Genomic DNA, 24,938 nt, shown 5'->3' on the forward strand with positions numbered 1-24,938 from the left:
GAAGGTTTGAGTAAAGCCATTTTTTACACAAGGTTCCGTGTGCGTAGATTCCGGGACATATTTAACGGTTGCACAGGTCGTAAGAAGAAGGTCCATCCCGGCTGTCTGCTTCTTTTGTAGGAAGTGCTGCCCAACCGTCATCTGTTCATCAAAACGAAAATACCGGCTCACAGGACAGGCTTTTACCTGAAGCAGGGTGTGAGGTATTGTAACCAACTGAAATTAATCATATGTGTACTGGGTTTTCTAACTGACAGCTGGAGGAGAAGGTAACTTTATCCGTTGTGCCGCTGTTACAGAGATGTGTGTGTCCGGACTAACAACGTTACACAGCACCCACATTAACTCCGTTTTAACAGTTGTATTGTATTTATATTAAACCCGACTGGCTAGATCGGGACTGTGAGGGCATATAGGCCTCAATCATACCGTCGTAAATAATGTAAAATTCTCACTGAAGAAATCATCGCTATAGCTGATGGGAAACTACAGTACAGGACATAGGTGGAAATGAGGCATCAGTGTGAACAGTCCAGGTCGACTACAGTGTCCTTTCCTTCCTTCATACGTTTTCTTTTGGCCTTTTTTCTCTCCTCCTCTCTTCTCTCACTCTATTTAGTATTATGTCTCAAATAAAATAAAAATAGTGATTATATGTGTGGCAAAATGAGGCCAGGCTTTGCTGAGGAGAGAGAGAGAGAGAGAGTTGCCACTGAATTTTTCAATCCTCCTAAATGTTTCATGTTGAGGGAGATGTGTCTCTGTCTTTACTGCTAACAGACTTAAAGTAATACAACTGAATATGAGAGTGGACATAAGCTGCAGAAAGCTTTTGTTTAAAGATCTGTTGATATTAAGGCGTTTAAAAGACATTTTGTACTTCAAATTAATGAAGAGTTTTTTCATATCATGTTGGCATATAATCTTCAATGCGTAAGCATGGTGTCAGTCCTGACATGTTATGATCTCTAGTTAAAGCCATGGCTGGACCTGTCAGTCTGGAGTTGGATCCCATCTTCTTAAAGGGATTGAGTTACCTGCACTCCAAGAGTAAAGACTCAGCTGAGAAACTCAAAGCTTTACTAGATGAATCCCTTGCAAGAGGAAGTGACTCATCTTACCGTTCGACACAGAAAGTAAGCATTTCATCATCAATTTTCTCTTTCAGCTTCATTAGTATGTAATTTACGTAACTAAATGCTAAGTACTCTGTATTATCACTGTGCATCCTCAGGATATAGAGGTGTCCAAGGTGTCTGTGTCAAAACTGAGCTTAAGTAAACAGGACTCCAAATCCTCCTCAAGTTCCTCATCCTCCAGCAGCAGCAGTGGCAGCAGCAAATCCAGCTCGGAAAAAAGCAAGAAAGAGGGAGAGAAGAGACCCTCCGAGAAGGTACGGGAAAAACGTTGCGTCTTTTTAATCAGAATAAAAGTAGTCTCACGCTCAGAAAGATCTTAATACATTATCATTTAGACATGATCTTGTATGCAAGATCAAACGTCAGTCACCATCCCATAGGAGAAAATAGACATTCTAAAAAAATAAAAAATTAAAAAGCACACATAAACATGCCAGTATCCTTGAGGCTGCCTTGCATAAATTGTGAAGTCAAATGTAAAACTCCATGTATGCATCTGTCATTTTAGAATGACCATCACGAATGGGATGATTTAACATGAGTATGCACTCTCTAAACTGACCTCTCTCTGCCCTACTGACAAACAGGTAAAGGGTGACCTGGGTGACGTGGACCCTCCAAAAAAGCTTCGTCCGGAAAAACAGGAGAATCGCTCTTCTCCGATTACCGTTCAGACGAGCAAAGACCTCATGCCAAACATGAACGACGACGAGACCAACGCTGATGACTTTGCCATGGAAATGGGCCTTGCCTGTGTGGTTTGCAGGTACATGTTAATTATTAGTAAATAAAATACATAGACTTCTCCCCTTAGCAGTTATTAATATTCTGTTCAGCCTTCGAGCCTAGAAAGTTATACCTAGTGACTAACCCAACATTTGTCCCATCCACATCTCTCTCCTGTTGTGTTTCTTAATTACTGAAGACAAATGACAGTCACAATGGGAAACCAGTTGGTGGAGTGCCAAGAGTGCCATAATCTGTACCACCAGGACTGTCACAAGCCCCAGGTGACAGACAAAGAAGTTAATGATCCTCGGCTTGTGTGGTACTGTGCCCGCTGCACCAGACAAATGAAACGAATGGTGAGAAAAATAAATCAGCTTAGTAACAATTCACCACTGACCAGGTGACTGAATGCATAGTCATGTTACTGTTACCTTTTGTTTCTGTTTTAAGGCCCAGAAACCTCCGCAGAAGCCGTCCCCTGCATCCGCATCATCAGCGCCTGTTGTCAAAGACACACTGGTGAAAAAGACAGAGCTCAAATCCAAACCTGACACAGCAAGCACCTTCCAAGCCTTCAAAAGAACAGAAGTGAAGGTATGTGTTTACTCATCATGGCCGTCACAATGTGTGAGACTTAAAAAGCACGCAGGATGGTATTTACGAGTGTTTACGTGTAGCTAAGGGGATGTGAAACTCTGTAATATGCAACCATTTTCTATGCCTCACATATGCTACTGTGTCACCCTCAAGTCATGCAAGAACTAGCATTCTGCATCCTTATTACTGGTAGCAAGTGAGAGAAGAGCAATAGCTGTCAATGTGCAAAACTGCTCTAAAAGTCAGACTGCAGAAAGGAAAATGAGCAGAAAGTACACACTTATTTTTAAGGATCAGACCACTGACTTCTGCTGCTGTATCATTTCTCCAGAGGGAATGGGTTTAAAACTTTTCCTGAGTACTTTTACTTATTGGAGTTCACCGTAAAGTTATTTTGACAGCAAACATTTTGCCTTTAGTCAGAGATTTGATTATGTTAATACCAGCTGCACTGGGAATGAGAGTTTTGTTTGTTTTTTTTCCAGCTAAAGTATTTCCCAAGTTAGCAAGTTGAGGCATTGTCTAGCTTGAGGGTAACTCTGCTGATTGACACAACATGATAAATATGTATTTGCGCTACTACACAGTGATCTGAAGATATGTTTACATGACACATAAGCATCATAACATATTGCAGCACATTGGTGTTGAACTCCAGAAGTATCGGTGTCTTCTTCATTAAAATATGTTGAATTTGTGTTGCTCTGTGATAACTGTGGCAACTTTTTTTCATTTCATGCAGGCATCCACAACATCAGCCAATCCCACGAGTAGCAGCTCGTCCTCCTCCGGCAGTGGACTTACAGGCTGGGCTGCGTTTGGCGCCAAGACGAGCCCTTCTCTCCCTTCCAGCTCCAAACTTGGTTCCTCAGGGCCAAGTGGCAGCAGCAAGACCTTGGCAGCTCCATCTGGCCAGAAACCCGTCGGGCTGTCTGGACTAGCCGGAGCCAAGTCAGGACTTGGGGGTGCGAAGGTACCCGGTGGGGGTAACGGAAACGGCTCCAGCCAGGTGCCTCTGAAACCTCCTCCACCCCTGACTCTGGGTAAGCAGCCGCTGAACCGTTCATCAAGCGGCGAAAACCAAGGGAAAGGCTCTGCTTCATCGGGGGGCGGCTCCCCGGGCGGCTCCCAGTCAAGTGGGGGAGGGAACGGGGGCAGTAACGGAGGAGGCAATGGGAACAATGGGAATGGGTCGAAGGTTGCACCGGGGGACAAAGCGCCGACATCTCAAGAGTCTCAGCTTAACGCCATGAAACGGTTACAACTGGTGAAGAAGAAAGCAGCGCAGAAGAAACTGAAGAAATGAGCAGAAAGTAGAGAAATGAAAAGGAGCAGGAGATCTGAGGGAGTAGAAAATAAACGCTTAAACAGTGTGAAATTAGTGCCAGAACATTCTGTTTGTATTACAAGAGCATCTGTACATGGATTAACACCATCCAGTCAAATACTTGAATCTTACTTTGTGTAAATGCTGCTGGACTCTGTGCCTCGTTCTGTCCTAACAAATCTGAACATTGAAAAAGTGACTGTCGCTTTTTATCAACAAATGTCATTAAATATCCTCTTCTTATAAACTGGCTGTAGCAGTGACTCTGTAGCATGCGGTGTTTCTGAATGTGAGTCATAGTCATATTTTACTCTGTGGGACAAATGGAGAACAGATCACAAGAGTTATCATAGAAGACATGTTTATGTATGACATCACTGTTAAAATATAAATGACATTATAGATTTCTTCATTTCACATTCACAGAAAACATAAACTTCATGTATAAATCATTTCACATATAGCATTTGCTTCATCTATAAATCAGTTCACATATAAAATTTACTCCATGAATAAATCACTTCATTATCAATATAAACTCAACAACACTGAGATACAAAAGTGCTCGGCACAGTGGCCTGTATTTTCCTACATCATTATCCATATTCATCAGATTATTGGTCATGTCATACTGGTGAGCTCTCTGGGAGGCAAAGGAGATTAAACATCAACACTTCTGGTATGAGACATCTTTGAATAACATCTGGTGATAAATTTTGAGGGTGGCACAGTGATGCAGTGGTTAGCACTGTCACCTCAGAGCAAGAAGGCTCTGGGTTGGAACCCCCCTCCACCACATGCTCTCCCTGCTCTGTCACACAGGTTCAAAGATGCAGGTTAGGTTATTAGCAGCTCTAATTTGCCATTAGGTGCGTGTGCCATAGTTTTTTGTTTCTGTATGTCAGCCCTGTGATGGACTGGTGACATGCCCAGGATGTGCCCAATGTTAGCTGCCTTTGACGTTCACAAACATGAAAATGTAACAGGTTTTATAGCCAGGACGATTGGAATTCTGTATTAAAGAGTAAATGGTTTTGTTTAAAATGCCACAGGTTGATTTGGTGTTCTAGATGGTTCGGTTTTGTTGAAATCCTAAACAGAGAGCCTCTATTTAGGCATAGGACATCCTGCCAAGGTAGTTGGCAGGGACATACCCCCTCTGTCCATTAGCCTCAGCTAACCACCATTCCTTATTGCCTCCCACATCGCAGAACTGCAGGATTCGAACATGCTGGTACTCCTGCAAGGTCAGCTCCTGGTCACAGCGGGCTTGAAATGCATACACAGCATAAAACTGTTGAAACAGACAAAAATCAAATGTTGTCATGGGCAAAATAAGCTGAGTGTATTTCAATGTTCTTTTTCTCAACATGAAATTATTTTGTGTATCCGCCTGTAAATCCAGCAGGTGGCACTGTTTATTAGCTTTCCACACAGGCAGAATGTTATCGCTCGTCCTAATTTTCATTACAGTTTACTGACCCAGCTCAGTGCCTCATGTTAAAACCAATAACTGTGTCATGTTATGATGAAGATCAGAGGCATATTGGGACGTTAGGAAATAAACACATGACCATAAGGAGGACAAAGCCCAGGACTGTTGAAGCTTGAGTGACAGCACCATTTTCATATGATGCCATTCAACCCATTTAATTTTAATGCAAGCCAGACAGAGGCACTATAAAGCTATCAAATGTGCTTCTGCAGTAACAGATCTTCTGCTGATCCAGTCAATATACCTGTACAACTCAGTTTTACTGCCTCTCTGATAACTCTCATATTTTATGGTCGGGGCCTCTTCACTGAGGATAGCTTTCTAATCCTCTGAAAACCCAGTTAAAATTACATAGCTTGTGAGCCTTGTTTTATTGTGTGAGGTTTATGTGGTGTGTGTCTTGTGCTGTTTCAGCTTTGTCCCTTATTTTTTCTGAATTCTTGATAGTGCTTGGTTGATTTCAAATTGTTTGAAAGTGTTTGTCTGTACACACACTCATGTACATGCACGTACATATGTGTGATTTAAGTTCTGCAGCTTTTAATTTTGCAAAAACTTGGAAAGGGCATCAAGCTAAGCATTTGAGCTAAATTTCTTCTGGAAATGGAAATTAAGCTGAACTGAATCATTCAGTTCTGATTCATTTTTTACCCTCCTTAGTGCTAAACAACACAGTAAGTGACATCTATATGGTGCACGACCAGTTCGGAAAAACACACGCAGGAGACCCCACACACCTGCTGAGCCTCGGTGTCCAGCGCGTCCTCCAGGTCTTCCAGGCTCTCCGGCTCCCCCTGTAGACCAGAGAGGGTTGAGCTGCTGTCGGTGGTGTTGAGGTTGAAACTGCGCAGGCTGCTGCTGCCACTGCCTGACACGAACAGGCTGAGGTCGTCAAAGTCATCGTCCACCATGGCAGGTGGCTGCTGCTGTTGCTGCTCTTTAGCCATCTGGCCTGCCCGCTGCGAGTCCCTCAGAGGGTTGTACTGCTTCAGGAATGTGGAATAGACGTAGCCTTGTTCACCTAACAGTGACACACAGCAACAGTCTGTCAGGATGCCTTGACTTCTTTACTTTTAGAGGGTCAGTTCACCCAAATTACAAAATAGTGGAGGTGGTAGATTTCTGCCTCCGCCACAGCAGAATGGCGATGAATACGACATGCTGTTTACAACAAGAAACCAGGATATTGTTTTTTTTTTTTGTTTTTTTTTTTAATAAATCAAGTTGCTTTAGAGTTTTCAAATGTATTTTTCAGTTCTTCAAGCAACATAAGCAAAAATCCATTGACATGATATTGGGGTGAAAGCTAAATCTTAATCATGGAGGACAAAAACCTGTGGCGGTGGAGGTTGGGGTGGGGGACCTCCATGGCTAAATATTGCTGATGACAACATGGTCTTTTTTAATTTGAGCGAAGTGTCCACTAGTGAAGTAATTTCAGAAGAAGTTACATTAGAAGACATTTCCCTGTGTTGATCACAAAACTGCCTCCTCACAATAGATGAGCATCATTTCTGTGGGACTGCGTGTCTCACATTAAGGCCGTAAGCAGAAGCAAAGAAGAGTGTTTGCTTACACAATCTTGAATCTAGTTACAGTGAGCAACCTGAAGTGTGTGTAAATATGAGGCAAGCATATTCATGGTGTTGATATCAACAGAAGGATGAACAACAACTTCCTGGGAATGCTTGTAATCCCAAAGGAAAAGACAAGTCTGTGAAGAATGTACCTTCATACCAAGAAACACACACACACACACACACACACACACCTTTTTTTTCCCCAGCGCTCATAAAAAAAGATCTTGTTATTGCAGAGTACAGAGAGGCACGCAGGCGGCATCTCTCTATCCTTGTTTCTGAATACCCAAAGGGAAAGGCTTTGTACTCTAAGTAACACTGCTTACAACGCACAGCAGTTTGTTCCAAACAAGACACTGGGATCTCAGGTGCTTCTGTGAGACATAGAGGGGAGATAGAGACAAGCTATGGAGTTGGCCCTGTTGTGAGGCAACCATCTCCGGAGGCAGGCAAATAGGCATCAGCAACCATGACATCACAGGTGCTCCTGGGACTGATTCTTGCACGCTGACTTGTCAGAGTCAGAAAGTAAAGTTTGGTGTGTCTACAGAGCCTCAGTCATCTGATAGATGCAGGTGTATTCACAGAGGAACGTGTATTAAAGGAGACCTTTACCGACCATGCCTGCAGATGATCTGGTGTGATAACTTAATTCACTTTACTAACAGTATGCGCCAAGAGCTCCATGTGCCTCCAGGGTCTTTGCCCTTATGCGCGCGCCACACACACACACACACACACACACACACTTGCCTCCAGTGTGAACCAGCCAGCGGCTGCTGCTGCCTAATGGGTCTGTGTCCTCTAGCAGGGCCACCAGCTCTCCCTCCAGCAGGCTGAGGTCCTGCTCCTGGCAGCCATTACACTTCCTCTTCAGCTGGTACAGACGGCTCAGCGGGTATTCTGCCAGCAGCCAGGCACGCTGTTCCTCGGTTTGATGCTGCACCTCCAGCACCTGGAGGATGGCACAGCACAAAGAAGTGTTGGGATAAATATTTGAAGTGGGTCTGGTGTGTGGGCACATGCTGGCAATGTGGTCGGTTATCAATGTACGAGAGTATTCTAGGGAAGGCGAAAGGTAATAAGCTCCTGGGGGTAGGAGTTTCAAATTAATCTACCCACATGCCCAGGACAAACACACTCGTCTATATGCACAGGAGTGTATGCATATGCATACACCTACATACATATAGATATCTAAACCTCACGGGAGTGATACCTGGTGGAGCTTCAAGTTGCCATGTGCCCCAGTTAATCACAGCCTAGAGCTGTTCTCTGTGTTTGCCTTTGATAAGACCTATAGCTGCTCATTTATGGCTTGGAATAATTTCAAATCATTTTTAAAAGACTCACAGGAATATGTGAGACTTTGATTTTAACCTGGGGTCAATAATGAGTTGACAGATGCTTACACAACTGATTGCAGCCTATAATGACACATTTTAGTCTCCAGATGTGAATAATGTATTTGAGATTATTTCTTTCTTACAGTTGTTTTCTTGTCTCGTTGTCTCTCAAAGCTGACTTTGCGCTCCATTAGTTTCTGTGCGTTATCTTTAACAAAAGCCAGGTTGTTCAGATCATCCATGATGCTGTTCTGCACTTCAGCAATGTTTGACAGTGGAGCCTGGAAAAGTAAACATAACACTTTTAAGTTTCAGTATCAAATAAGCTAAAAATACAACATGTCTAATAATGTGATTCATGATCAGGATCCTCACTGGTAGCTGCTGTATGGATGGAGCACGGAGCAGTATTTTATCCATTAGCTCTCTGAGCAGGGCAACTAGAGACACCACACAGTTGGTCAGGATAGTATAGGCGGCCATGTTGAACCTCTGCAACTCCTCCACCAGCAAGGCATTCATAGCTTCGTAGTCCCTTCTGGCAGGAGCAGACGGGTCCTCTGACGCCAGCGAAGGAGAGGAAGAAGTGGTGGATGACGAGGATGAGGATGAAAAGGAGGAAGAGCGCTCCAGGCGGCTGCAGTAATCCAGCAATTTGTCATAACGTTTCTGGATGAGCTTCTGCGGGGCTGTGAACATGCCCTGCAGGGAGCAGAGGGGGACGAGGACCAAGCGTTCCATATTGTCTTTCTGAGGGAAGAAGTCAATGAGGTAGCAGAAGATGAATAGAGATTTACAGCATTAGTCTGCCTACTTTCATCATATATTCCCTGTTATGTATTCTGTGCATGTAAACAGGTCATCTTAGTGTATGTCTGTGTTCTAAAAAGGTTTTTTTGTAGTGTATAAAACATTAAATGTTTTGTTTTTAGTATGCAGCACTGTCTCTATTTCACAACAATTTTCTCCAAGGGGAGACAGTAAAATATGCTTTAACATTAACCTTGAATACATAACAGCGAGAGAGCTGCTACAAGTTAATTTGCATGCAGACAAACAAAAGGTACTGATGTTGTTCAGCTTACAGCGCAAGTTTAGCAGGCATAGCAGACTTCATCTATTGTAGCAAGGAGCATGTAATGGGTAGCGCTATATATCAAGAAAAAGAATTGTCCATTCGGTGAAAATCTTCTGCTTCCTGAAAGCATCTATCAGTTACAGCTGTCATGTTTTGACTGTAGCAGACACAATGGAACCCTTTTATACACGTGCAATTATTTTGTAAAGGTCATTACAGACTTTGTTTGGGGCAGTGCTGAGTTGCTACTGTGAAGAGCTGCTACACAAAGAATCTTATTCAGTGGTGCAGTTACATCAGAACTGGCAACAGTGCAATCCAAAGAGAGAGGAGAGAAAGAGAGGGAAGGTGTCAGGGTGACTACAGGTGGCGTAGAAGAAAAGGATTAATAAAAAGACAGAAGACAGACAGCTATGGGCAAAGTGACAGATGATTTACAGTGAGAGGGTGAGTGGAAAGGTCGTGTAGGAACAGGACAGCAGAGCAAGGACAAGACACAAATACAGAAGATTAAGGGAGGGGAAAAGATGGACAGTGAAGTAAATTATGCCCTGGATAAAACTGAACTGTTCAACTTAAGTCATACTTACAAAGTGCTTATAGGGGTCACTTCCATTATTGTGCAATGAGCCATTTGTACCATTTTTGTTTGGATCCTTAACAATGTTCTCCATGTCTTGGACACTCTGGACAGCTACAGACACCATCTCCTGCAGAAAATACATAAGGAAAAATATATAGTTTATTAACATTAAACAGGATTAATCATACCCATTTTGTAGAAGGATAAGATTTGCAGATATAAACCTACCTGAGTGTACTGTAGGTAACAGTGAACATTCTTGACCAGCTGCCTCCCAGCCTTCTCCAGACCCCTGAACAGCTTCTCCTCTCTGTCAAATACTTCATCTCTCACCTGCAAAAGAACAATTAAAACATGTGGCTTAAATACTGACTAAATGCCAATTATGCCTTTGCCTTACTCTAAACTTCTGCACTTACAGCTGTATAAAAGCAGCAATTACTCCATTAATAATAATAATAGTACACCTTTAGGCCAGAAAAAGTGATTTCATTCAAAGTCCAGCTTTGTAATTTTATTCCATTTACTTGTTTTTATTCCAGTTGTAGTGACCTTTTTTTCATATCATATTTTACCTGTGGTTCGACCCCAGTGAGGATCTTGAGATAGCCAGCAAACCTGTCACCTTTCTTACGGATGGAATGTATGTTAAATTTGTGTAGTTTGCCCCTCAGTGTGCCTTCATCTTCCAACCTTTTGTACTTCATAACTGAGAGTAGATGAAAATATGGGGAAAATCGAAAGAACGAAGATGAAAATACATGGAATTAGCAGATAATATAGCAAGACAAGTGAATATTAAACATCACAGGTAGCAAAATCATGCATTTGACAATCTCACCTATATCCTTGCGCCTCTTGAACTCATTGATGTTCACATTTATGATCTTGGCGGCTGTGAATGCCTCCTGCAGTGGCCGACAGTCAGGATGGTCTTCAGGTGTGGCCTGCCACAGCTCCCCAAGCAGCAAAGGGTACTTCATGATCCTTTGGACTGGTTTGATGAGCAGTGAACCCATGTCCAGCAAGTTAGGTTTTCCTCTGTGAAAATAAGTTTATTATAAAGTAAAGCAATGATCTACACAAACTGTTATGGCCTACAGAACAAGATCCAGAGAAATAAATGATCAAATCTGCTAATCAACACAATAATCCAGATCTATACATGACAGTATATTCAGTATGTACTGCAATTCAACATCTTATGAATCAGTTTTTCATTACAGAGTACTTACTCTTGGTCGTAGATTTTCCTGGAATAACAAAGACAAACAAAGTTACCATCAAAGATAAAAATCAGTGAATCAGCACATTTGAAATATCAAGGAAGTTACGTTTTATATGACGTGATAAATATTTGGAGGAAGTGACTTGACTTACTTCAGTGCTAATATGCATGTGGTGAAATGTTGCTTTATTTCCTCCTCTTTCTCGTAGGATTTGAGCGACATGTTGGCATCACCGTGGTGGTAACAGTAAATCTTATAAACATCTTCTAAAGCTGCCTTCGCCTGGATGAATACTTCTCCTTCAAATCAAAAATGGGACACGAGATCTTTTGTCTAAAAATGATCCAGAGCAGTAAAAGTCGGCAAAAAAATAAAAAAAAAACAAAAAATAAAATCAGGTGAGAGTCATAATGGCATTACCTATGACAACTGCCTCTGGATCGGGGTCAGCCATGGCCTCGTGAAGTCTGTGATAGAGTGCTGCAGATACCTCGCACACTGTCTCTATGTTGGTGAACAGCCGATCTATATCCACAACCTGACAGAAAATAAGAAAACTACAGTGTAAAATATGGGTTTGACCGACTGTGTCCAAATGAAATGATAAAGAAGGACTCAATTAAATCGATTATTATTTACCATTAAAATAAACTTTAGCTAAAGGTCACACTTTATTTGGATATTTCAGTGTCAATTCCTCTCTCCCTGTTTCTTGGTAAAATGTCTGTAAAGTTTAATTCAATTCTCATGATTTTCTGAAAACAAATGTTTAGATGTTAAGTGTGTAAATCAAGGTTACTGTCATAGATGGGACTAACATTAGAGTTAGGTTAAAGTCTGGGTTAGATGTACCAAACAAGCATGTGCCACTTTGAACATCAACTTATTCTCAGATAGTTGAATATTAATGTTGAACTTCACAGATGGACTTTTATCAGGGGCAAATCTCATTATTAAAAACAACAACAACATCAAAAACATGTACCTGCAGGTTTCGTAGAGGCTGGACCACCTCTCTGATACACAGCTCCAGGCCTGTGAGGTAGTCCTTTTCAGTCTGCACGAGCTCCTGAATGACCTTTGCCCTGCGGTTCATCTTCCTCAAACGGACCTCCTCTGGGTCAATGGCTGGAGAGGGGGGTGTGGACAGGTCATGTGGTGTCATTTTCTCTGAGAGGAAACAATGACATTGTAACATTACTATAAAATAAGCAAAGCAAATAAACTCCAGTGCAGCAATCACAGCACCTGACAGGCTGAATGATCAGGCATACAGGTCATACAAGGTCATGCAAAGCTAATGATAATATGAGTGCACCTAAATCTGCAATTTCCAAAAAAACAAAAGATGTTTGCAATGCATTTGCCAGCATTTTAAACCATCTGTAGCACGTATGCTCAGATGGTGGTAAACATCCCGGCCCTGTGGGCTGTGTATGCTTGGAAAAACATACATCTCCTCTAACACATCTGCTTGACGCCTGAGCAGCCATCGGTATTTCACGGTGATCTAATTATTTTGACTCAAACGCCAAAAGGCCTCACTTAACATGCCAGTCAGGCTCACTGCTCTTTTTTTATTGCTCTGCTGCCTAATCAGTCTGTGGCTGCTCTGTGCTTTGCATGGCAGGCAGGAGTGTCTGTTCAGGGAAGAGGGATGCTTCCTTGCCGCCTAATCGACACCACGCACCACTTCCTCCTCCGGCGGGGGAGAGATGAAGAGAGAGAGAGAGAGGTGGAGGGAGGGAGACAGAGGGCTGCGAGGCCTGTGTCAGGTTACAGAACTAATCGTGCCGCTGATGTAATGCTACAGCGTGCTCAGGCATTCCATCTGCTCAGACTGAGCATGTGTGTGTGGGGGGGGAGTGGCACGCCATGAAAAACACACCTACATATGCAAGGACACACACACACACACACACACAGGCAAAGAGGGTGAAACATGTATAAGATTTGACCTTATGGAGTTCAACTTTGTCGTAAGCTGCTCCCATGACAACACTTGCACAAGAATACTACACATATTACCTCTGTGGGTTAATGATTTGACAAGTCACACCCTTTGCCTTTACACCTGGTATTAAAACATGTTCTCATTAATTCAGGTTTAGGTATGTAAACATGGAAGTTGCACTGTCAAAGAAAACAAGTATGTGTTTTCAGCCAGTGGGCAGTGCTTTCATATAAATGCTGCACAGATTCACACGTGTTCACACGTGGTTGACTGCGGCAGAGATGTGATCACATGTTGCGTACAGCTACAGCAGTGAATCATCACTACTCCAATAATTTAAAAAAAACCTGAGCACTATAAGCTTCACCATGTCATTAAAGGACTACTGGATTGGAATGCATTGTTCATGTTTCGTATCTTATTCTGACACAGATCAAATTTTTATACTTTGTCTGAAGTTACTATGACATCATCCCCACTTTTATTTTAATCTCATTATACATACAGCACAGCAGCTACCATAACACTGGACATGGCTGTGCAGTCATTCTTTCATCAGCAGGTATTTATTGACTGGTCAGTCTGTGATGGCTCCTCCAGAAAAATTCAAAACAGTCTGATGAAGCTTTGGAGTAAATCCCTGTTCATATATTTCTACTTTTTACTGTGGAATAACATGAATTCTTGTAAAAGCATCAGAGACACAGTTTTACTGGTGGAAATGTTATGTAAGAAACATATCGCATTCATGTTTCAACAGTATCATCAAGTGTCATGTGTCTACATGAGCATTCGGTGTGAAAAGAAACCCCAGAATCTCTGAAAACCTCCACCCGTGAGAAAAGTCCCCTTAATGAGAGATCAGGTGAGGTATGTTCATGGTTTTCCGGGCAGAAGTGTATTCTATTTTTAACCTGATTTCAACTCTTTTCATTCATCATCACTTACTACTCTCTTGCCACAATATAAAGTCTTAACACGAGAAATGTCATATAGGTTCTTTTGAAATCTTTGTGAAATTTGTCCCATTCAGAACTGGTCTTGAGAAGATTCCTCTACACCTACACATTCACAGTGTTAGGGAAAAAAAAACAAACCCTAAGTGTGCCACAGCAGCACTAAGCAGCAGATCTCAAACTATGCTGACTTATCTTTTTGCCAGCATTTTGTTTGGTGAAGTATGGCTACAGACACAGGAGTTCCCATGAAAGTGGATACAGGGCTTTTCAGTGTTCAGCCCATTGAAAGGGATCCAACAGACAGCCCCAGAACTGAATACAAGGCACGGTGTATCACATATCGCCATCAAAAAGGAATGACACGTTAGACTTCACCACACTACAAAGTGCACAATGGGATTTTATCACTGAGAATATATTTTGGAAGTGTGCTGAATTCAAACAAAGTCAGAAGATCTATTAAAAATATCCTCTAAAAGGAAAGTCAGACATTTATCTTTTACACGTGTAACTATATAGCAGGTGTAATTTAAAAAAAGATAGATGCCAAAAAGAATTTTCAAGGCTGCACACACACACACACACACACACATACACACACAGAAAGAAAAAGTCAACAGTACAAAATCTCCATTAAAGTACCCTGCTCCAAGCATGATTAGTGGATAAATACATGGGAATGTTTGATTTATTACTGTCCCTGTATGTGGGCTTTGTGCTGGTGAATCATTGTCAGAACTACTATATGAGCTAGCTGTATTACTGTAAATAATTAGACATACTGATATCACGTTCGCCATGGTTTTGTGGCTCGACCAACCTGTCTGACAAGCAGATGAGAAGTGGCTGTCGAGCAACAGCTCACATGTTTCCTCTTTCAGTGAAGTCATCGGTCTGTCAATATTTGCAATGGTAATACCACTGTAAATATGTAATACTGCCTGTCAGCTGTGAGGCAGAAGTCAAAGAGGGTGGGTAATTGGTTTACTGGAAACAAACCAGTGTTTTGTTTTGTTTTTTCTTGACACCCGTACCTGATGTAATGCAGGTTGGTCAAGAAAACAGAAAGTGCAAAGAAGAGAGTGCCTGTGTTTCAGGTAAACAGGGCAGCTGCTGATAAGGCAAGTGTGTGTGAAGGCTATCCTGTCAGTGCAACACCAAGGGAGAACTAGGTTATATGTTGCTATTTTAGTACAAGGTGGCATGAGTCGTCTTGGCATTTATTTGTGTATTGTTTGCAGAAAAAGGAAACCCAGGAACAAGTGGTGCAGGAAAGTCAACATACTTTAGCTAAGCTTTAATACTAACCCCACCACCCCCCTTCGACACAGTGATGTAAGTCATTTTGCCTGAAGTGCAGCATTCCCAGTCACTGACTGCACTCTAAGGACAGGTGAGGCCAGTTTTTCTGAAACATGGACGCGTGTGAGACGAGTCAGCTGATGGGATGAGGCAACAAAAAGCTGAATCTACAATTTTTAAATTTTTTATCACAGCCCATTTTCTATTTTCTAATTGGTTCTTACTTTCCAGGCCGCTCCATACAAATGAAATGGTTGGTTAAATGTCATTATCAGTGTAAACCAAAACTTTAAACTCTCTGATGATACATAAGTATAGGTATATAAATATATAATGTCCCTCTAAACACGTCACTCATGTCTCGGCCTTGTTTACTAGCTGGTCTGGAACACTTCTTAGGCCACTCCTCTGTGCCTGAGTTTGGAGCACAGTTTGCATATGTGGCTTCATCCCTCTGGGAGTATCTCCTGCTCAACACATAGTAACACAACAGGTGCCCAGTATCCAGAGCTGTAGAGCAGTGCATACTCTGTGTGTGTGTGTTGAATTTTTGCCCCCAAGCCATAGATGCTGGTCTTACAGTCCATCTGTAGTGGACATATTTGTTTAAAGTTCACCTGGTCAGTGTGCCACGAACAAGTTTACAATGTAAAGAGTTGAGAGACTTTCAGACTGAGTGTTGGCTCACGTGTGTGTAGATTGTTGCTATAGCTTTGACCCCTGGGGAGGTCATTAGCTCACGTACCTTTAAGTTTAGCGCTGTACTCCGTCTTGTCCGACTGACTCCTCCTCACCAGTGTGCCCAGGTTGATGTCACCTTTGGCCATGTCATCAGCCACAATAGTGTCCGTCTTTCTCCTCTCCAGGTAACGCAGGAACACGGGCCGGTTCCTCCTCTTTATTACTTTCTCCTTCTCTTTCTCTTTCTCCTTCTCACTCCCGCCGGCCTCCTTGGGATCCATAGCGAGGCCGTCAGCTCCCCTGTGCTTTCAGAGCAGTCAAGGAGAAGAAAGAAAGGGAAGAGAGAGGGACAGGAAAAAGGGAGAGAAACAGAGAGAGAGAAAGCCTGGGAAGTGCAACAGGTGTACTGTTCACTGTGCACTGCCTGACTGCTCTGCACAGGTAATATAGCTCCTCCCTGTGTCTACCTGTCATAAGAGCTATGTGGCCACACCTCTCCACTGAAGTGCTATGCTTCTTTGCTTTAGGCTATTATGTCCATCCAGGGAGAGAAAGTGCATCTCATCACTTTCCCCCAAAGGTTTATGGACGGGGCAACGGCCATCAGTTAAAGTCTTGTTTTCGGTCTTGCTAAAGCTAAATGTCCTCATATGAAAATGAATGCGAGTCCTCACAGAGACAATCACAATGTGTTGAAAAGGAAGTATTTATGTAAATGATCCAGGTACTGTAAATCACACTAGGAAACACGGAGGGTTCTATTCACACAATTTCCAAATCAAATACTTTAATTGTGCAAACCACTCAACAAGTCAGGCTGTAAGGAGCTGACCTAATGTTAGACACAGCCAAGTCTCTGAAACAAATTCAGTGAATCAATAAAAATCTAAAACATGCACAGCATGTGATGCCATGACAATATATACACATGCTACTGATACCGTAAGTTTCATGTCACATTTCTATGTCAGGACAGAAAGTGCGTGTTGACAGTTTGCAGTGTTTGTGGGTTCTGTCTTTTTATGAAACTTGTCACATTGTTTTACTCAACGTGTTTCTTACATTTTGTTTCCTTTTACAAAACTGTATTCTCTCTAGTAGTAACCCGTGAACTGACATTCATAAAGTGTCAGATCTAGTTAGACAGGTAATTCACTGACACACTTCCTGTCACAATGATTTCTGGACACAGCAACCAGACACTGTGAGTTCTCATCAGAACAATGAGTGGATGCATTTCCTCCCATTGAACCGCAGCTAATCAGGGCTCCCATTCTGGTTTCAGATCACTGTGCAGTAGTGCACCTGTTGGACTTAGACTAGATGCATGCATATGGCTCACAACCATATGTCAGCTGGTTATAAATGCAGCAGCCTGTCTCACATTGCATCATTATCATCACTATCATTGTGTGTATTCAAGAAAAACCAAAGAATTAGACTATCAAATGTTAACTGATTGTTTTGCTGCCAAACAACTACAGTTAAATTGCACTAAAACAACAAATAACAGACGTCAGTGTTCGTAGTATTATGTAACCAAGTGGACTCACTTAAAGCAGACCATACTGACCAATCACATACTCTGTACAAACATGGAAGTGAGTAAACAGTGTCGCAGCAGTCAGCGTGGCAGTATTCATTGTTTTGACCTCACATCATGTCACTCAGGGTGTGGCTATTCTTGACCTTCTCAGACAGACGTTTATTCTTTTGAATGAATTCACACCTGAAGAGAAATGTTAGGGACTACAACTTAGTTTGATGAAAATAGTGATTTCGTTTACAGGAAAATAAAAACACACTCAAACCCAAAACTCTACAGCTGCAGACTTCTGCTGCTGGCCACTTGGGCATCGTCACTGGAAGGGTCATGGTTGAGTGCTTTGCTTATGGGCACTTTGACAAACTGAAGGAAGGGACTCTCACTTTCATTTGACTCTCCATCCTGATTTTCCAAATCAGTACAGAGGTTAAAAGTGATCAAATACCAGACATTTAAGTTCCCAGCTCTGTCTAACTTGCAGGCTTCTGAAATCTTGTCTACTACAAACTTCAGCAGCATTGGTCAAACACAGAGTTAATAAAATCTTGTGCACTGCAATATCAAAGCCCTTTGGCAACAGTATCAAAGGCAAACATGAAACATAAGATTTTAATGAACCGGCTTTTTATGGTTGTCCATATGTATGTCATTTGTTTGAACAGAGAACAACAGTGAAAAAGTCACATCAAGGCGGCTGAGGGTGTGTGTTTGTTCACGGAACAATGGATACATATGGACTTTGATCTGGTGATGTATTGTGGAGTTTAACACCATCAAATCCACTAACTTCAGGCTTGTAAAAATCACAAGGAGACATTAAAGCAAACGTGACAGGTGACCTCTCTGGAAGGTCTCAAAATGGAGGACGAAGCTGCAACATTCTCAGTTCACCGTGGAAATCTGTACTGTCTTTAAGCCTGACATGTTTTTGCATAAATGGGAAAAAAACAGGTCACAAAAGTCTTGCACCTTCGTCCTCTTCTGTTTCAGCTGTATATACTGATAAGATTAAATTGCAGTTATTATCAATGCTGCAGAAAGTGACAGATATTGTCACTTTTTTCTTGTTTAAAGCCCAAAACACTGATGAACAGAAGGAAAGGAGAGGAAAGGAAAAAAGCAGTGATTAGGATAAATGTGTTCTCCATGTCAGTTATACTCCAGCTGTTACGCTGCCTCAGTAGCACTTGGAAACAGGGGAGACTAGCTAGGTGGCAGTAAAATAGAGCTACTACACATGGACCACGAGCCTGCAATGGAAGAAAAAAGTTAACATGAAAAATCATCACAAACTTCCAGTTACACCAATTTTCTTATCAAAATAAAAGAAAAATATTAATAAGTAAATGACTAATCTGTTGATGTGTAATGACACGTACACCACAATGCGATACTGTAATATTCAGACAATGGAATAGAAACATAGGTAGAAAACATATGCTGTGTATGTTTTAGTGACTTAACTCTCCTCCAGGCCCACAGTACAGCAGCAAACATCAGGCCAAAGACCCCACACGAAAAAAACCAAGAACTAATGTCAGATTCCAATAAAATTCACATTACACATTCAAGATAATTCAAAAGTGAACCCCCGCCATTTTGCATAAAGAAGGAGATAAAATGTCAACTTTGTACACAAGATACTTCCATATTACTGTCCTGGCATATCCCTTCATTTTTGTGATTACTACTTGGGCTTCAAAATTACACATTTTCTTAGCCAACACTTTGTATCACAGGGTCCTGAATTTATTTAAAAAAACAAACAAAAAAAAAACAGTCTCAGCCTGAACGCCCCATCATTGTCACCGTGTAGGCTTTTATTTTGATAACCACTGGCCGGAAATGCCAGTTCCACTATGGCGGACTTGACGGCTCGGGATGTGGCGGAGGTGGAGGACGGGAAGCAGGAACTGAGGGTGGAAGAAGAAGAAGAAGAAGAAGAAGTGTGTGTATGATGAGACCGCTGCTGCAGCGCTCGTCGCTCCGCTGCCTCAGGACAGTCCTCAGTTCATTTCCCGCTTCTCGAGACAAACTCGTCACACAAGCAGCAGCTGCTCCTCATCTGTTTTATCTCAGAAAAACGATGCACTATCAAACCGAGGAGAGAGGACGCCCCAATTCTCCCGACTACCGGATTTATTTTAGTAAGTTAATCATCTGCGAGTTTGAGAGCAGCCATATGTATCCCCCGGCATGTCATGGGGTTGTAACGGTGTAGTACCGCGGTCCGGTGCGTGATACACAGGTGGCCACAGGTAGACCTTCAGGTCAAGGTAAACGGTTGACCTTTTAGAGTTGCACGCGCATTGTTTTCGTGGTATGGGACACACTTACCACTGAGCTGTAGAGCCAGACCCTGCATCAGACAGCTCCCGGTGTTCACCGTGTTAAACTACTTCATAAGCAGAAAGGAAGTTTTTTTTTTTCTTCCCTCACGCGGTTTTAGTTCCTGTTTGACGGTCACGTGGACACACAGTCTGTCTCCATGACTTCAGAGGACAAATAATCTAGATTTACTGTAATCTTAACCATAACCGTTACTTGCCTAATATATATCTTAACTTAGCCTGATCTGAAAACATGTTTTCACCTCAAAAGTTAATGAGTCAGGAGACTTGATTAATACCAGGACCACACACACACACACACACACACACACACACACAAGACAAAAACTTTTCTCATCAGCAGTAGTAAAATTCAGTCACACATATCAGATGAAGTTAAACTTACTAAATTGTGATGCAGAGGTCGATGATCACTGATGTGTATCGACAAATGAACTAACCACCAAACCAATATTCACTTTGATTACCAATATATCTGACTTTTTTTGATAATCAATTGATTGATTACTTCCCTAAAATGTCAGGCGAAAAAAGTGGAAAAGGGTGTGTTATTATTCCCTGAAGCCCAAGCTGACAAATTGAAATTGCTTTTGTCTAACTGACAATAAAAAATAAAAAACCATAGATCATAGAAAGGTAATGCCATGTGATTGTGTGCATTTTGTATTTTTCCTCTTTTTTTTTTTTTCTTTATAGAAATCTCTGAAGGGAAGTACATTTCACCGTTCCATGACATTCCACTGATAGCGGAGACAGAACAAGTAAGCCTCCTGATACTGTTTGACAAATGCTGCAGAAAATTAATGACTCCTTCTGGCTATTAGGTAACTACATGAACATAAAAGTCAAACTAGCAGCTTTTTGTCTTTCAACAGGACAATGATGTGCCAGCTAAAAAACCCAGGAACAGTGAGACTGAGGTACTGTCACATTAAGATGGTTTATATCAGCTTTAGTTTGAACCCAGAATAAACTGTACTCAACTTTCATGCTTTACTCCCAGGTTCTCTATAACATGGTGGTGGAGGTACCTCGATGGTCAAATGCTAAAATGGAGGTAAGTAAAAATGCAGTGCATTGATTTATAAATAACCTAACATACTGTTAATCTGAAGCTATTTTATTTATTATTAGATGAACCCCTAAATTGATAACACCAGTCCTAAGTGACATTACACAATTACATGTAACTCACCAACAAGTGAAATGTTTTACATACCAGTTAGTGTACCTGTAGCTGTTATGTAGCTAGCTATGATAGCAGTAGTCAGATCTAAGGTTTTGTGTGTGGAAATTAAATTACTCGCACATAAATACACAGATCCTTGTACACTTTCATTTTCCAGATTGCAACAAAGGAACCGCTGAATCCAATCAAACAAGATGTAAAGAAAGGCAAGCTCCGATACGTTGCTAACATATTTCCTCATAAAGGTTACATATGGAACTATGGAGCGCTCCCACAGGTGAGGAAAATGGGTCCGAGTTACATTAGAACTGAGGTCATTAAGGGTTTCAGTTTGTAGTGACTGACACAATACAGCAATTTAAACACTTCATGATTAATTTAATTTAGTGCTCACTGAATTTCATAATTCATGTTCATAACTTAGTCCAGTGTCTTTTGGAATTTCTTTTATGTTTTTGAACTGTTCCTGGGAAAAGACATGGGAGGACCCAAACCACACAGACACAGACACCAAGTGCTGCGGTGACAATGATCCCATTGACGTTTGTGACATTGGCAGCCAGGTATGACTGCTTCAGGTGCATAAAAGAATGATGTCATTTCAGGGTGTTTTTTGTTTTTTTTTTACTTTATATGTTTTTTGATTGACTGTTTCTTTGTTCTTTGTCGGCCTGTGCAGGTGTGCTCTCCAGGTCAGGTGATCCAAGTGAAGGTGCTGGGCATTTTGGCCATGATTGATGAGGGAGAAATGGACTGGAAGGTCATTGCTATCAATGCTAAGGACCCGGATGCCAAAAACCTAAACAGTGGGTGTGATCATATCAACAGCCATCATCTAGAAACTTTTTCTTTTTCTCTGCCCTGAAGAAACATAGTCCAGGAAACTTAGGTATGGAAATTAGAATTTTATCTAGAATGTGCTAAAGACAATTAAGTACAAAGGTAAAGGCTTATAATAAGACCCAAGTGACAGTGGATTTAATGCAGAGCCTTTTAGGATTAGCACACATTGTCAGATCTGCATTTGACCTCATACTATGAATAAGGTATTAATGTACCCGCTGCGCTGAGTTCATATTCAAATGATTAAATTTGGGAAGAAATATTTGCAGATCCAGAACAGAAATCCCTTGAGATGTTTGGCAGCTCAGGCAGTAACTTCATACTCGCTCTCTGTTGATAAAACACAAACCTCGAACACACCCTGTGGAATTTCTATTGTCAACATGGTTTTGTTTACATTCACCGCTTCTCTCCAAAACATATTATGTGTATCCTTAAGGCCTAAAATCATGTTGAAGGCATTGTTTTAACCTCGTACAGAATTTGCAGCGCCTGTTTCTGAATATTTTTAATGCAATTTCATGCAGACTTTTCCTTATGTTGTTGTAATGGAGATGCTAACCTTTTTGACCCATTATACACATGTTACCTGCTTAGTCACTTGTAATCACTAAATAATTGCTGCACTATTTTCTGAACACTTAACATCCTTCAGAGGGATTCAACATATATATCTAATACTAAGTGTAAATGGGATACAGCTTCATCTAATTCATACTGAACAAGGAGCAAATCCTGGTCGCTCTGTTACTATTCTGTGGAATGTGTTTCCTCAGGCATAGAGGACGTCCGCAAGAGCCGACCCGGTCATTTAGAGGCCACTGTCGACTGGTTTAGGAAATACAAGGTGCCTGATGGAAAGCCTGAGAACCAATTTGGATTCAATGGACAATTCAAGGACAAGGTACTGAGACCTTTGTGATACTACACACACACAGATAAACCATGACAGCTGGTATAGGTGGTGTTGTGGTCCACTGTGGTTGTAGTGGTTAGAAGTGAATTGCCTGAAATGGATTACTCCCTAAGAAATCCAAATGATGTCTTCTTCTCTGATGTTCTTTGTCCTTTTTACAGGACTTTGCAGTTGAGATCATTAAGTCCACCCATGAGCACTGGAGGGCACTAGTGCAGAAGGAGACAAATAATGAAGGGATTGAATGGTAAGTTGGTGGATGAGGTGGAGCCTCTGCAGTGTGTATGTGTGTGGTGTACACGTAGAACTGTCTGTGTAAGTGTCGTGAGCAGTACTGACTTTTTTTTTTTAATTTTGGACAACTCCTCCTTGTTCAGCAAAAACATCTCTTGCTGCAAGAGCCCTTTGAAATGCAGCGTTGATGAGGCCAGGGATGTGGTCCAGTCGGTGAGAACTTCCATATGCTGTTGATGATAAAAAACACAACAAAAGCATATAAAACTGTACAAGGGTTAGTTGGTAAATTCCATGTATATTTTGTGACTCCACAGGCCCCAGCATTTGGCAGCCCACATCCTGTGTCTCTAGAGGGTAGGTAAATAATGACTGACTCACATTCAATTTGGTTTATTTGAAGTGTTACATGGTTCAACGCTTATGTTTTTATGTCATTTGTTTCTTGCACAGTGGACAAATGGCATTTTGTCTGAAACCCCAATGCCAGTATGGAAACCGACAGAAATTCTTAACATCCTCTGAAGCAGTGCTGCATGTTTTGTTTTCAGCTGGATTTATTTTTGGTAAGGACTTATTCTCAGCTGTATACAGTGCCATCTACATTTACCATCCAACAATTTGTTGAAAAAGAAAATGGAAAGAAAAAGAATATACATGGACAGTATGAGCCAGTGAAGATCTGTACTTTTGTAATGCTGAGTAAAGAACCAGAGGCATGGTGTCATGTTGAACACCAGATTACACCAATTATAATTTAAGGGTTAATGACAAAAACATTGGTCTCCTTTCTATCAAATTCTATTAAATTATAAATGATGTTGTATATGTATTGCAGTGTTTTTGTGGTCAATGCTCAGGTACAGGCCTTGCACTGTATAGAATTATGATCTGATTTGCCTTTAAGACCATAATCAATTTGTACTTACCGCCACAAACACGATGTCATTTGTTTGTAACATTTAAACAATTTCTTTTCATTTGGATAAATAAAATTAAGGGGTGAACATGGCAAGATTTCTTTCTGGTTTTATCAGAAACTACACATTTAAAAGCTTCAACATTTGGACAATAATGCACAGAATTTAGATATTAGTATTAACTTGGAGTAACAAATCAGATTGCTTTAAATAAATATAAATTTTATTAAAAAAACACCCACATCTCAGCAATATCAGGAATGATATAATAAACAGCTTTCAAATAAACTGCATTCAGTACATTACAATACTTACAGTATTAATACCCATCCTTAATTCCATTTTTTGTAGCATACCAAACTTCAGGAGAACTAGGAAAGCCTTAAAAAATAAAATGACAGGCAAAAAGTTGCACATTTTTTTATACCTTTAGTGTCTAACTGCAAAAAAACCAAGTGTGTATCAACTGCTAGCTTAACCTTTGAGCTGAGCACATGTAGTGCACTAGTTAAGCCCAGAAAGTCATTCAAGTAATGTTGACTCACTCAGAAGCACTCTGAAGCATCTTCAAGTATGGCTATGCTTGTAACCCGCTATATCTTAGACACCTCGGCTTTCTCAACCACAACCTGCTACTGTAGCTGGGTCCTGTACAACGAAATTCAAATTTTTTTTTTTAACGTAGATTTATTTTTACAAAACTGGAACAGTTAAAAAAAAACTAGAACTTCTAAAGTCTGAGCTAACAGGATACTATAACTGTAAACATTGCTGTGACAGTGAGCGTAATATTTACAAAGACTTCCTGGATAATCTAACCATGATCATGTCCTAAACCTGAAAGAGTCAAAGGGATATTTTAAGATATGATGAGGATTGCTGATAGAGGAGCTGTGGGTCAGTTTGACAACAAGAAGAACCTACATCAACATCAAAGAAT

At 41.2% G+C, this 24,938-nt stretch overlaps 3 protein-coding genes across 3 annotated transcripts; 2 read left to right on the plus strand and 1 right to left on the minus strand.

Moving 5' to 3' along the window:
* Nucleotides 1–52: 52 nt before the first annotated feature.
* On the plus strand, nt 53–4,039 carry ints12 (integrator complex subunit 12). Its single transcript, XM_018695703.2, has 7 exons — nt 53–203; nt 973–1,136; nt 1,235–1,393; nt 1,727–1,905; nt 2,065–2,224; nt 2,319–2,462; nt 3,208–4,039. The coding sequence occupies exons 2-7, from the start codon at nt 981–983 to the stop codon at nt 3,769–3,771; spliced, it is 1,362 nt and encodes a 453-aa protein (XP_018551219.1). The 5' UTR covers nt 53–203; nt 973–980; the 3' UTR covers nt 3,772–4,039.
* A 95-nt stretch (nt 4,040–4,134) lies between these two features.
* arhgef38 (Rho guanine nucleotide exchange factor (GEF) 38) lies at nt 4,135–18,044 on the minus strand. The gene is made up of 14 exons (XM_018695702.2): nt 16,064–18,044; nt 12,089–12,273; nt 11,524–11,641; nt 11,255–11,402; nt 11,110–11,127; nt 10,716–10,915; nt 10,450–10,583; nt 10,103–10,207; nt 9,882–10,001; nt 8,589–8,963; nt 8,357–8,494; nt 7,621–7,822; nt 6,025–6,308; nt 4,135–5,086 (listed from the first exon to the last, which is right to left on the minus strand). Exons 1-14 carry the CDS (start codon nt 16,278–16,280, stop codon nt 4,904–4,906), a joined length of 2,427 nt encoding a protein of 808 aa, XP_018551218.1. The 5' UTR covers nt 16,281–18,044; the 3' UTR covers nt 4,135–4,903.
* A 1,315-nt stretch (nt 18,045–19,359) lies between these two features.
* ppa2 (inorganic pyrophosphatase 2) lies at nt 19,360–24,089 on the plus strand. The gene is made up of 12 exons (XM_018695705.2): nt 19,360–19,692; nt 20,593–20,657; nt 20,772–20,816; nt 20,900–20,953; nt 21,243–21,362; nt 21,562–21,648; nt 21,765–21,891; nt 22,705–22,832; nt 23,006–23,091; nt 23,222–23,291; nt 23,396–23,435; nt 23,532–24,089. The coding sequence occupies exons 1-12, from the start codon at nt 19,500–19,502 to the stop codon at nt 23,552–23,554; spliced, it is 1,038 nt and encodes a 345-aa protein (XP_018551221.1). The 5' UTR covers nt 19,360–19,499; the 3' UTR covers nt 23,555–24,089.
* Nucleotides 24,090–24,938: the final 849 nt, after the last annotated feature.

This window comes from Lates calcarifer, linkage group LG5 (genome assembly GCF_001640805.2).
Source record: "Lates calcarifer isolate ASB-BC8 linkage group LG5, TLL_Latcal_v3, whole genome shotgun sequence".
Classification (NCBI taxonomy): domain Eukaryota; kingdom Metazoa; phylum Chordata; class Actinopteri; family Centropomidae; genus Lates; species Lates calcarifer.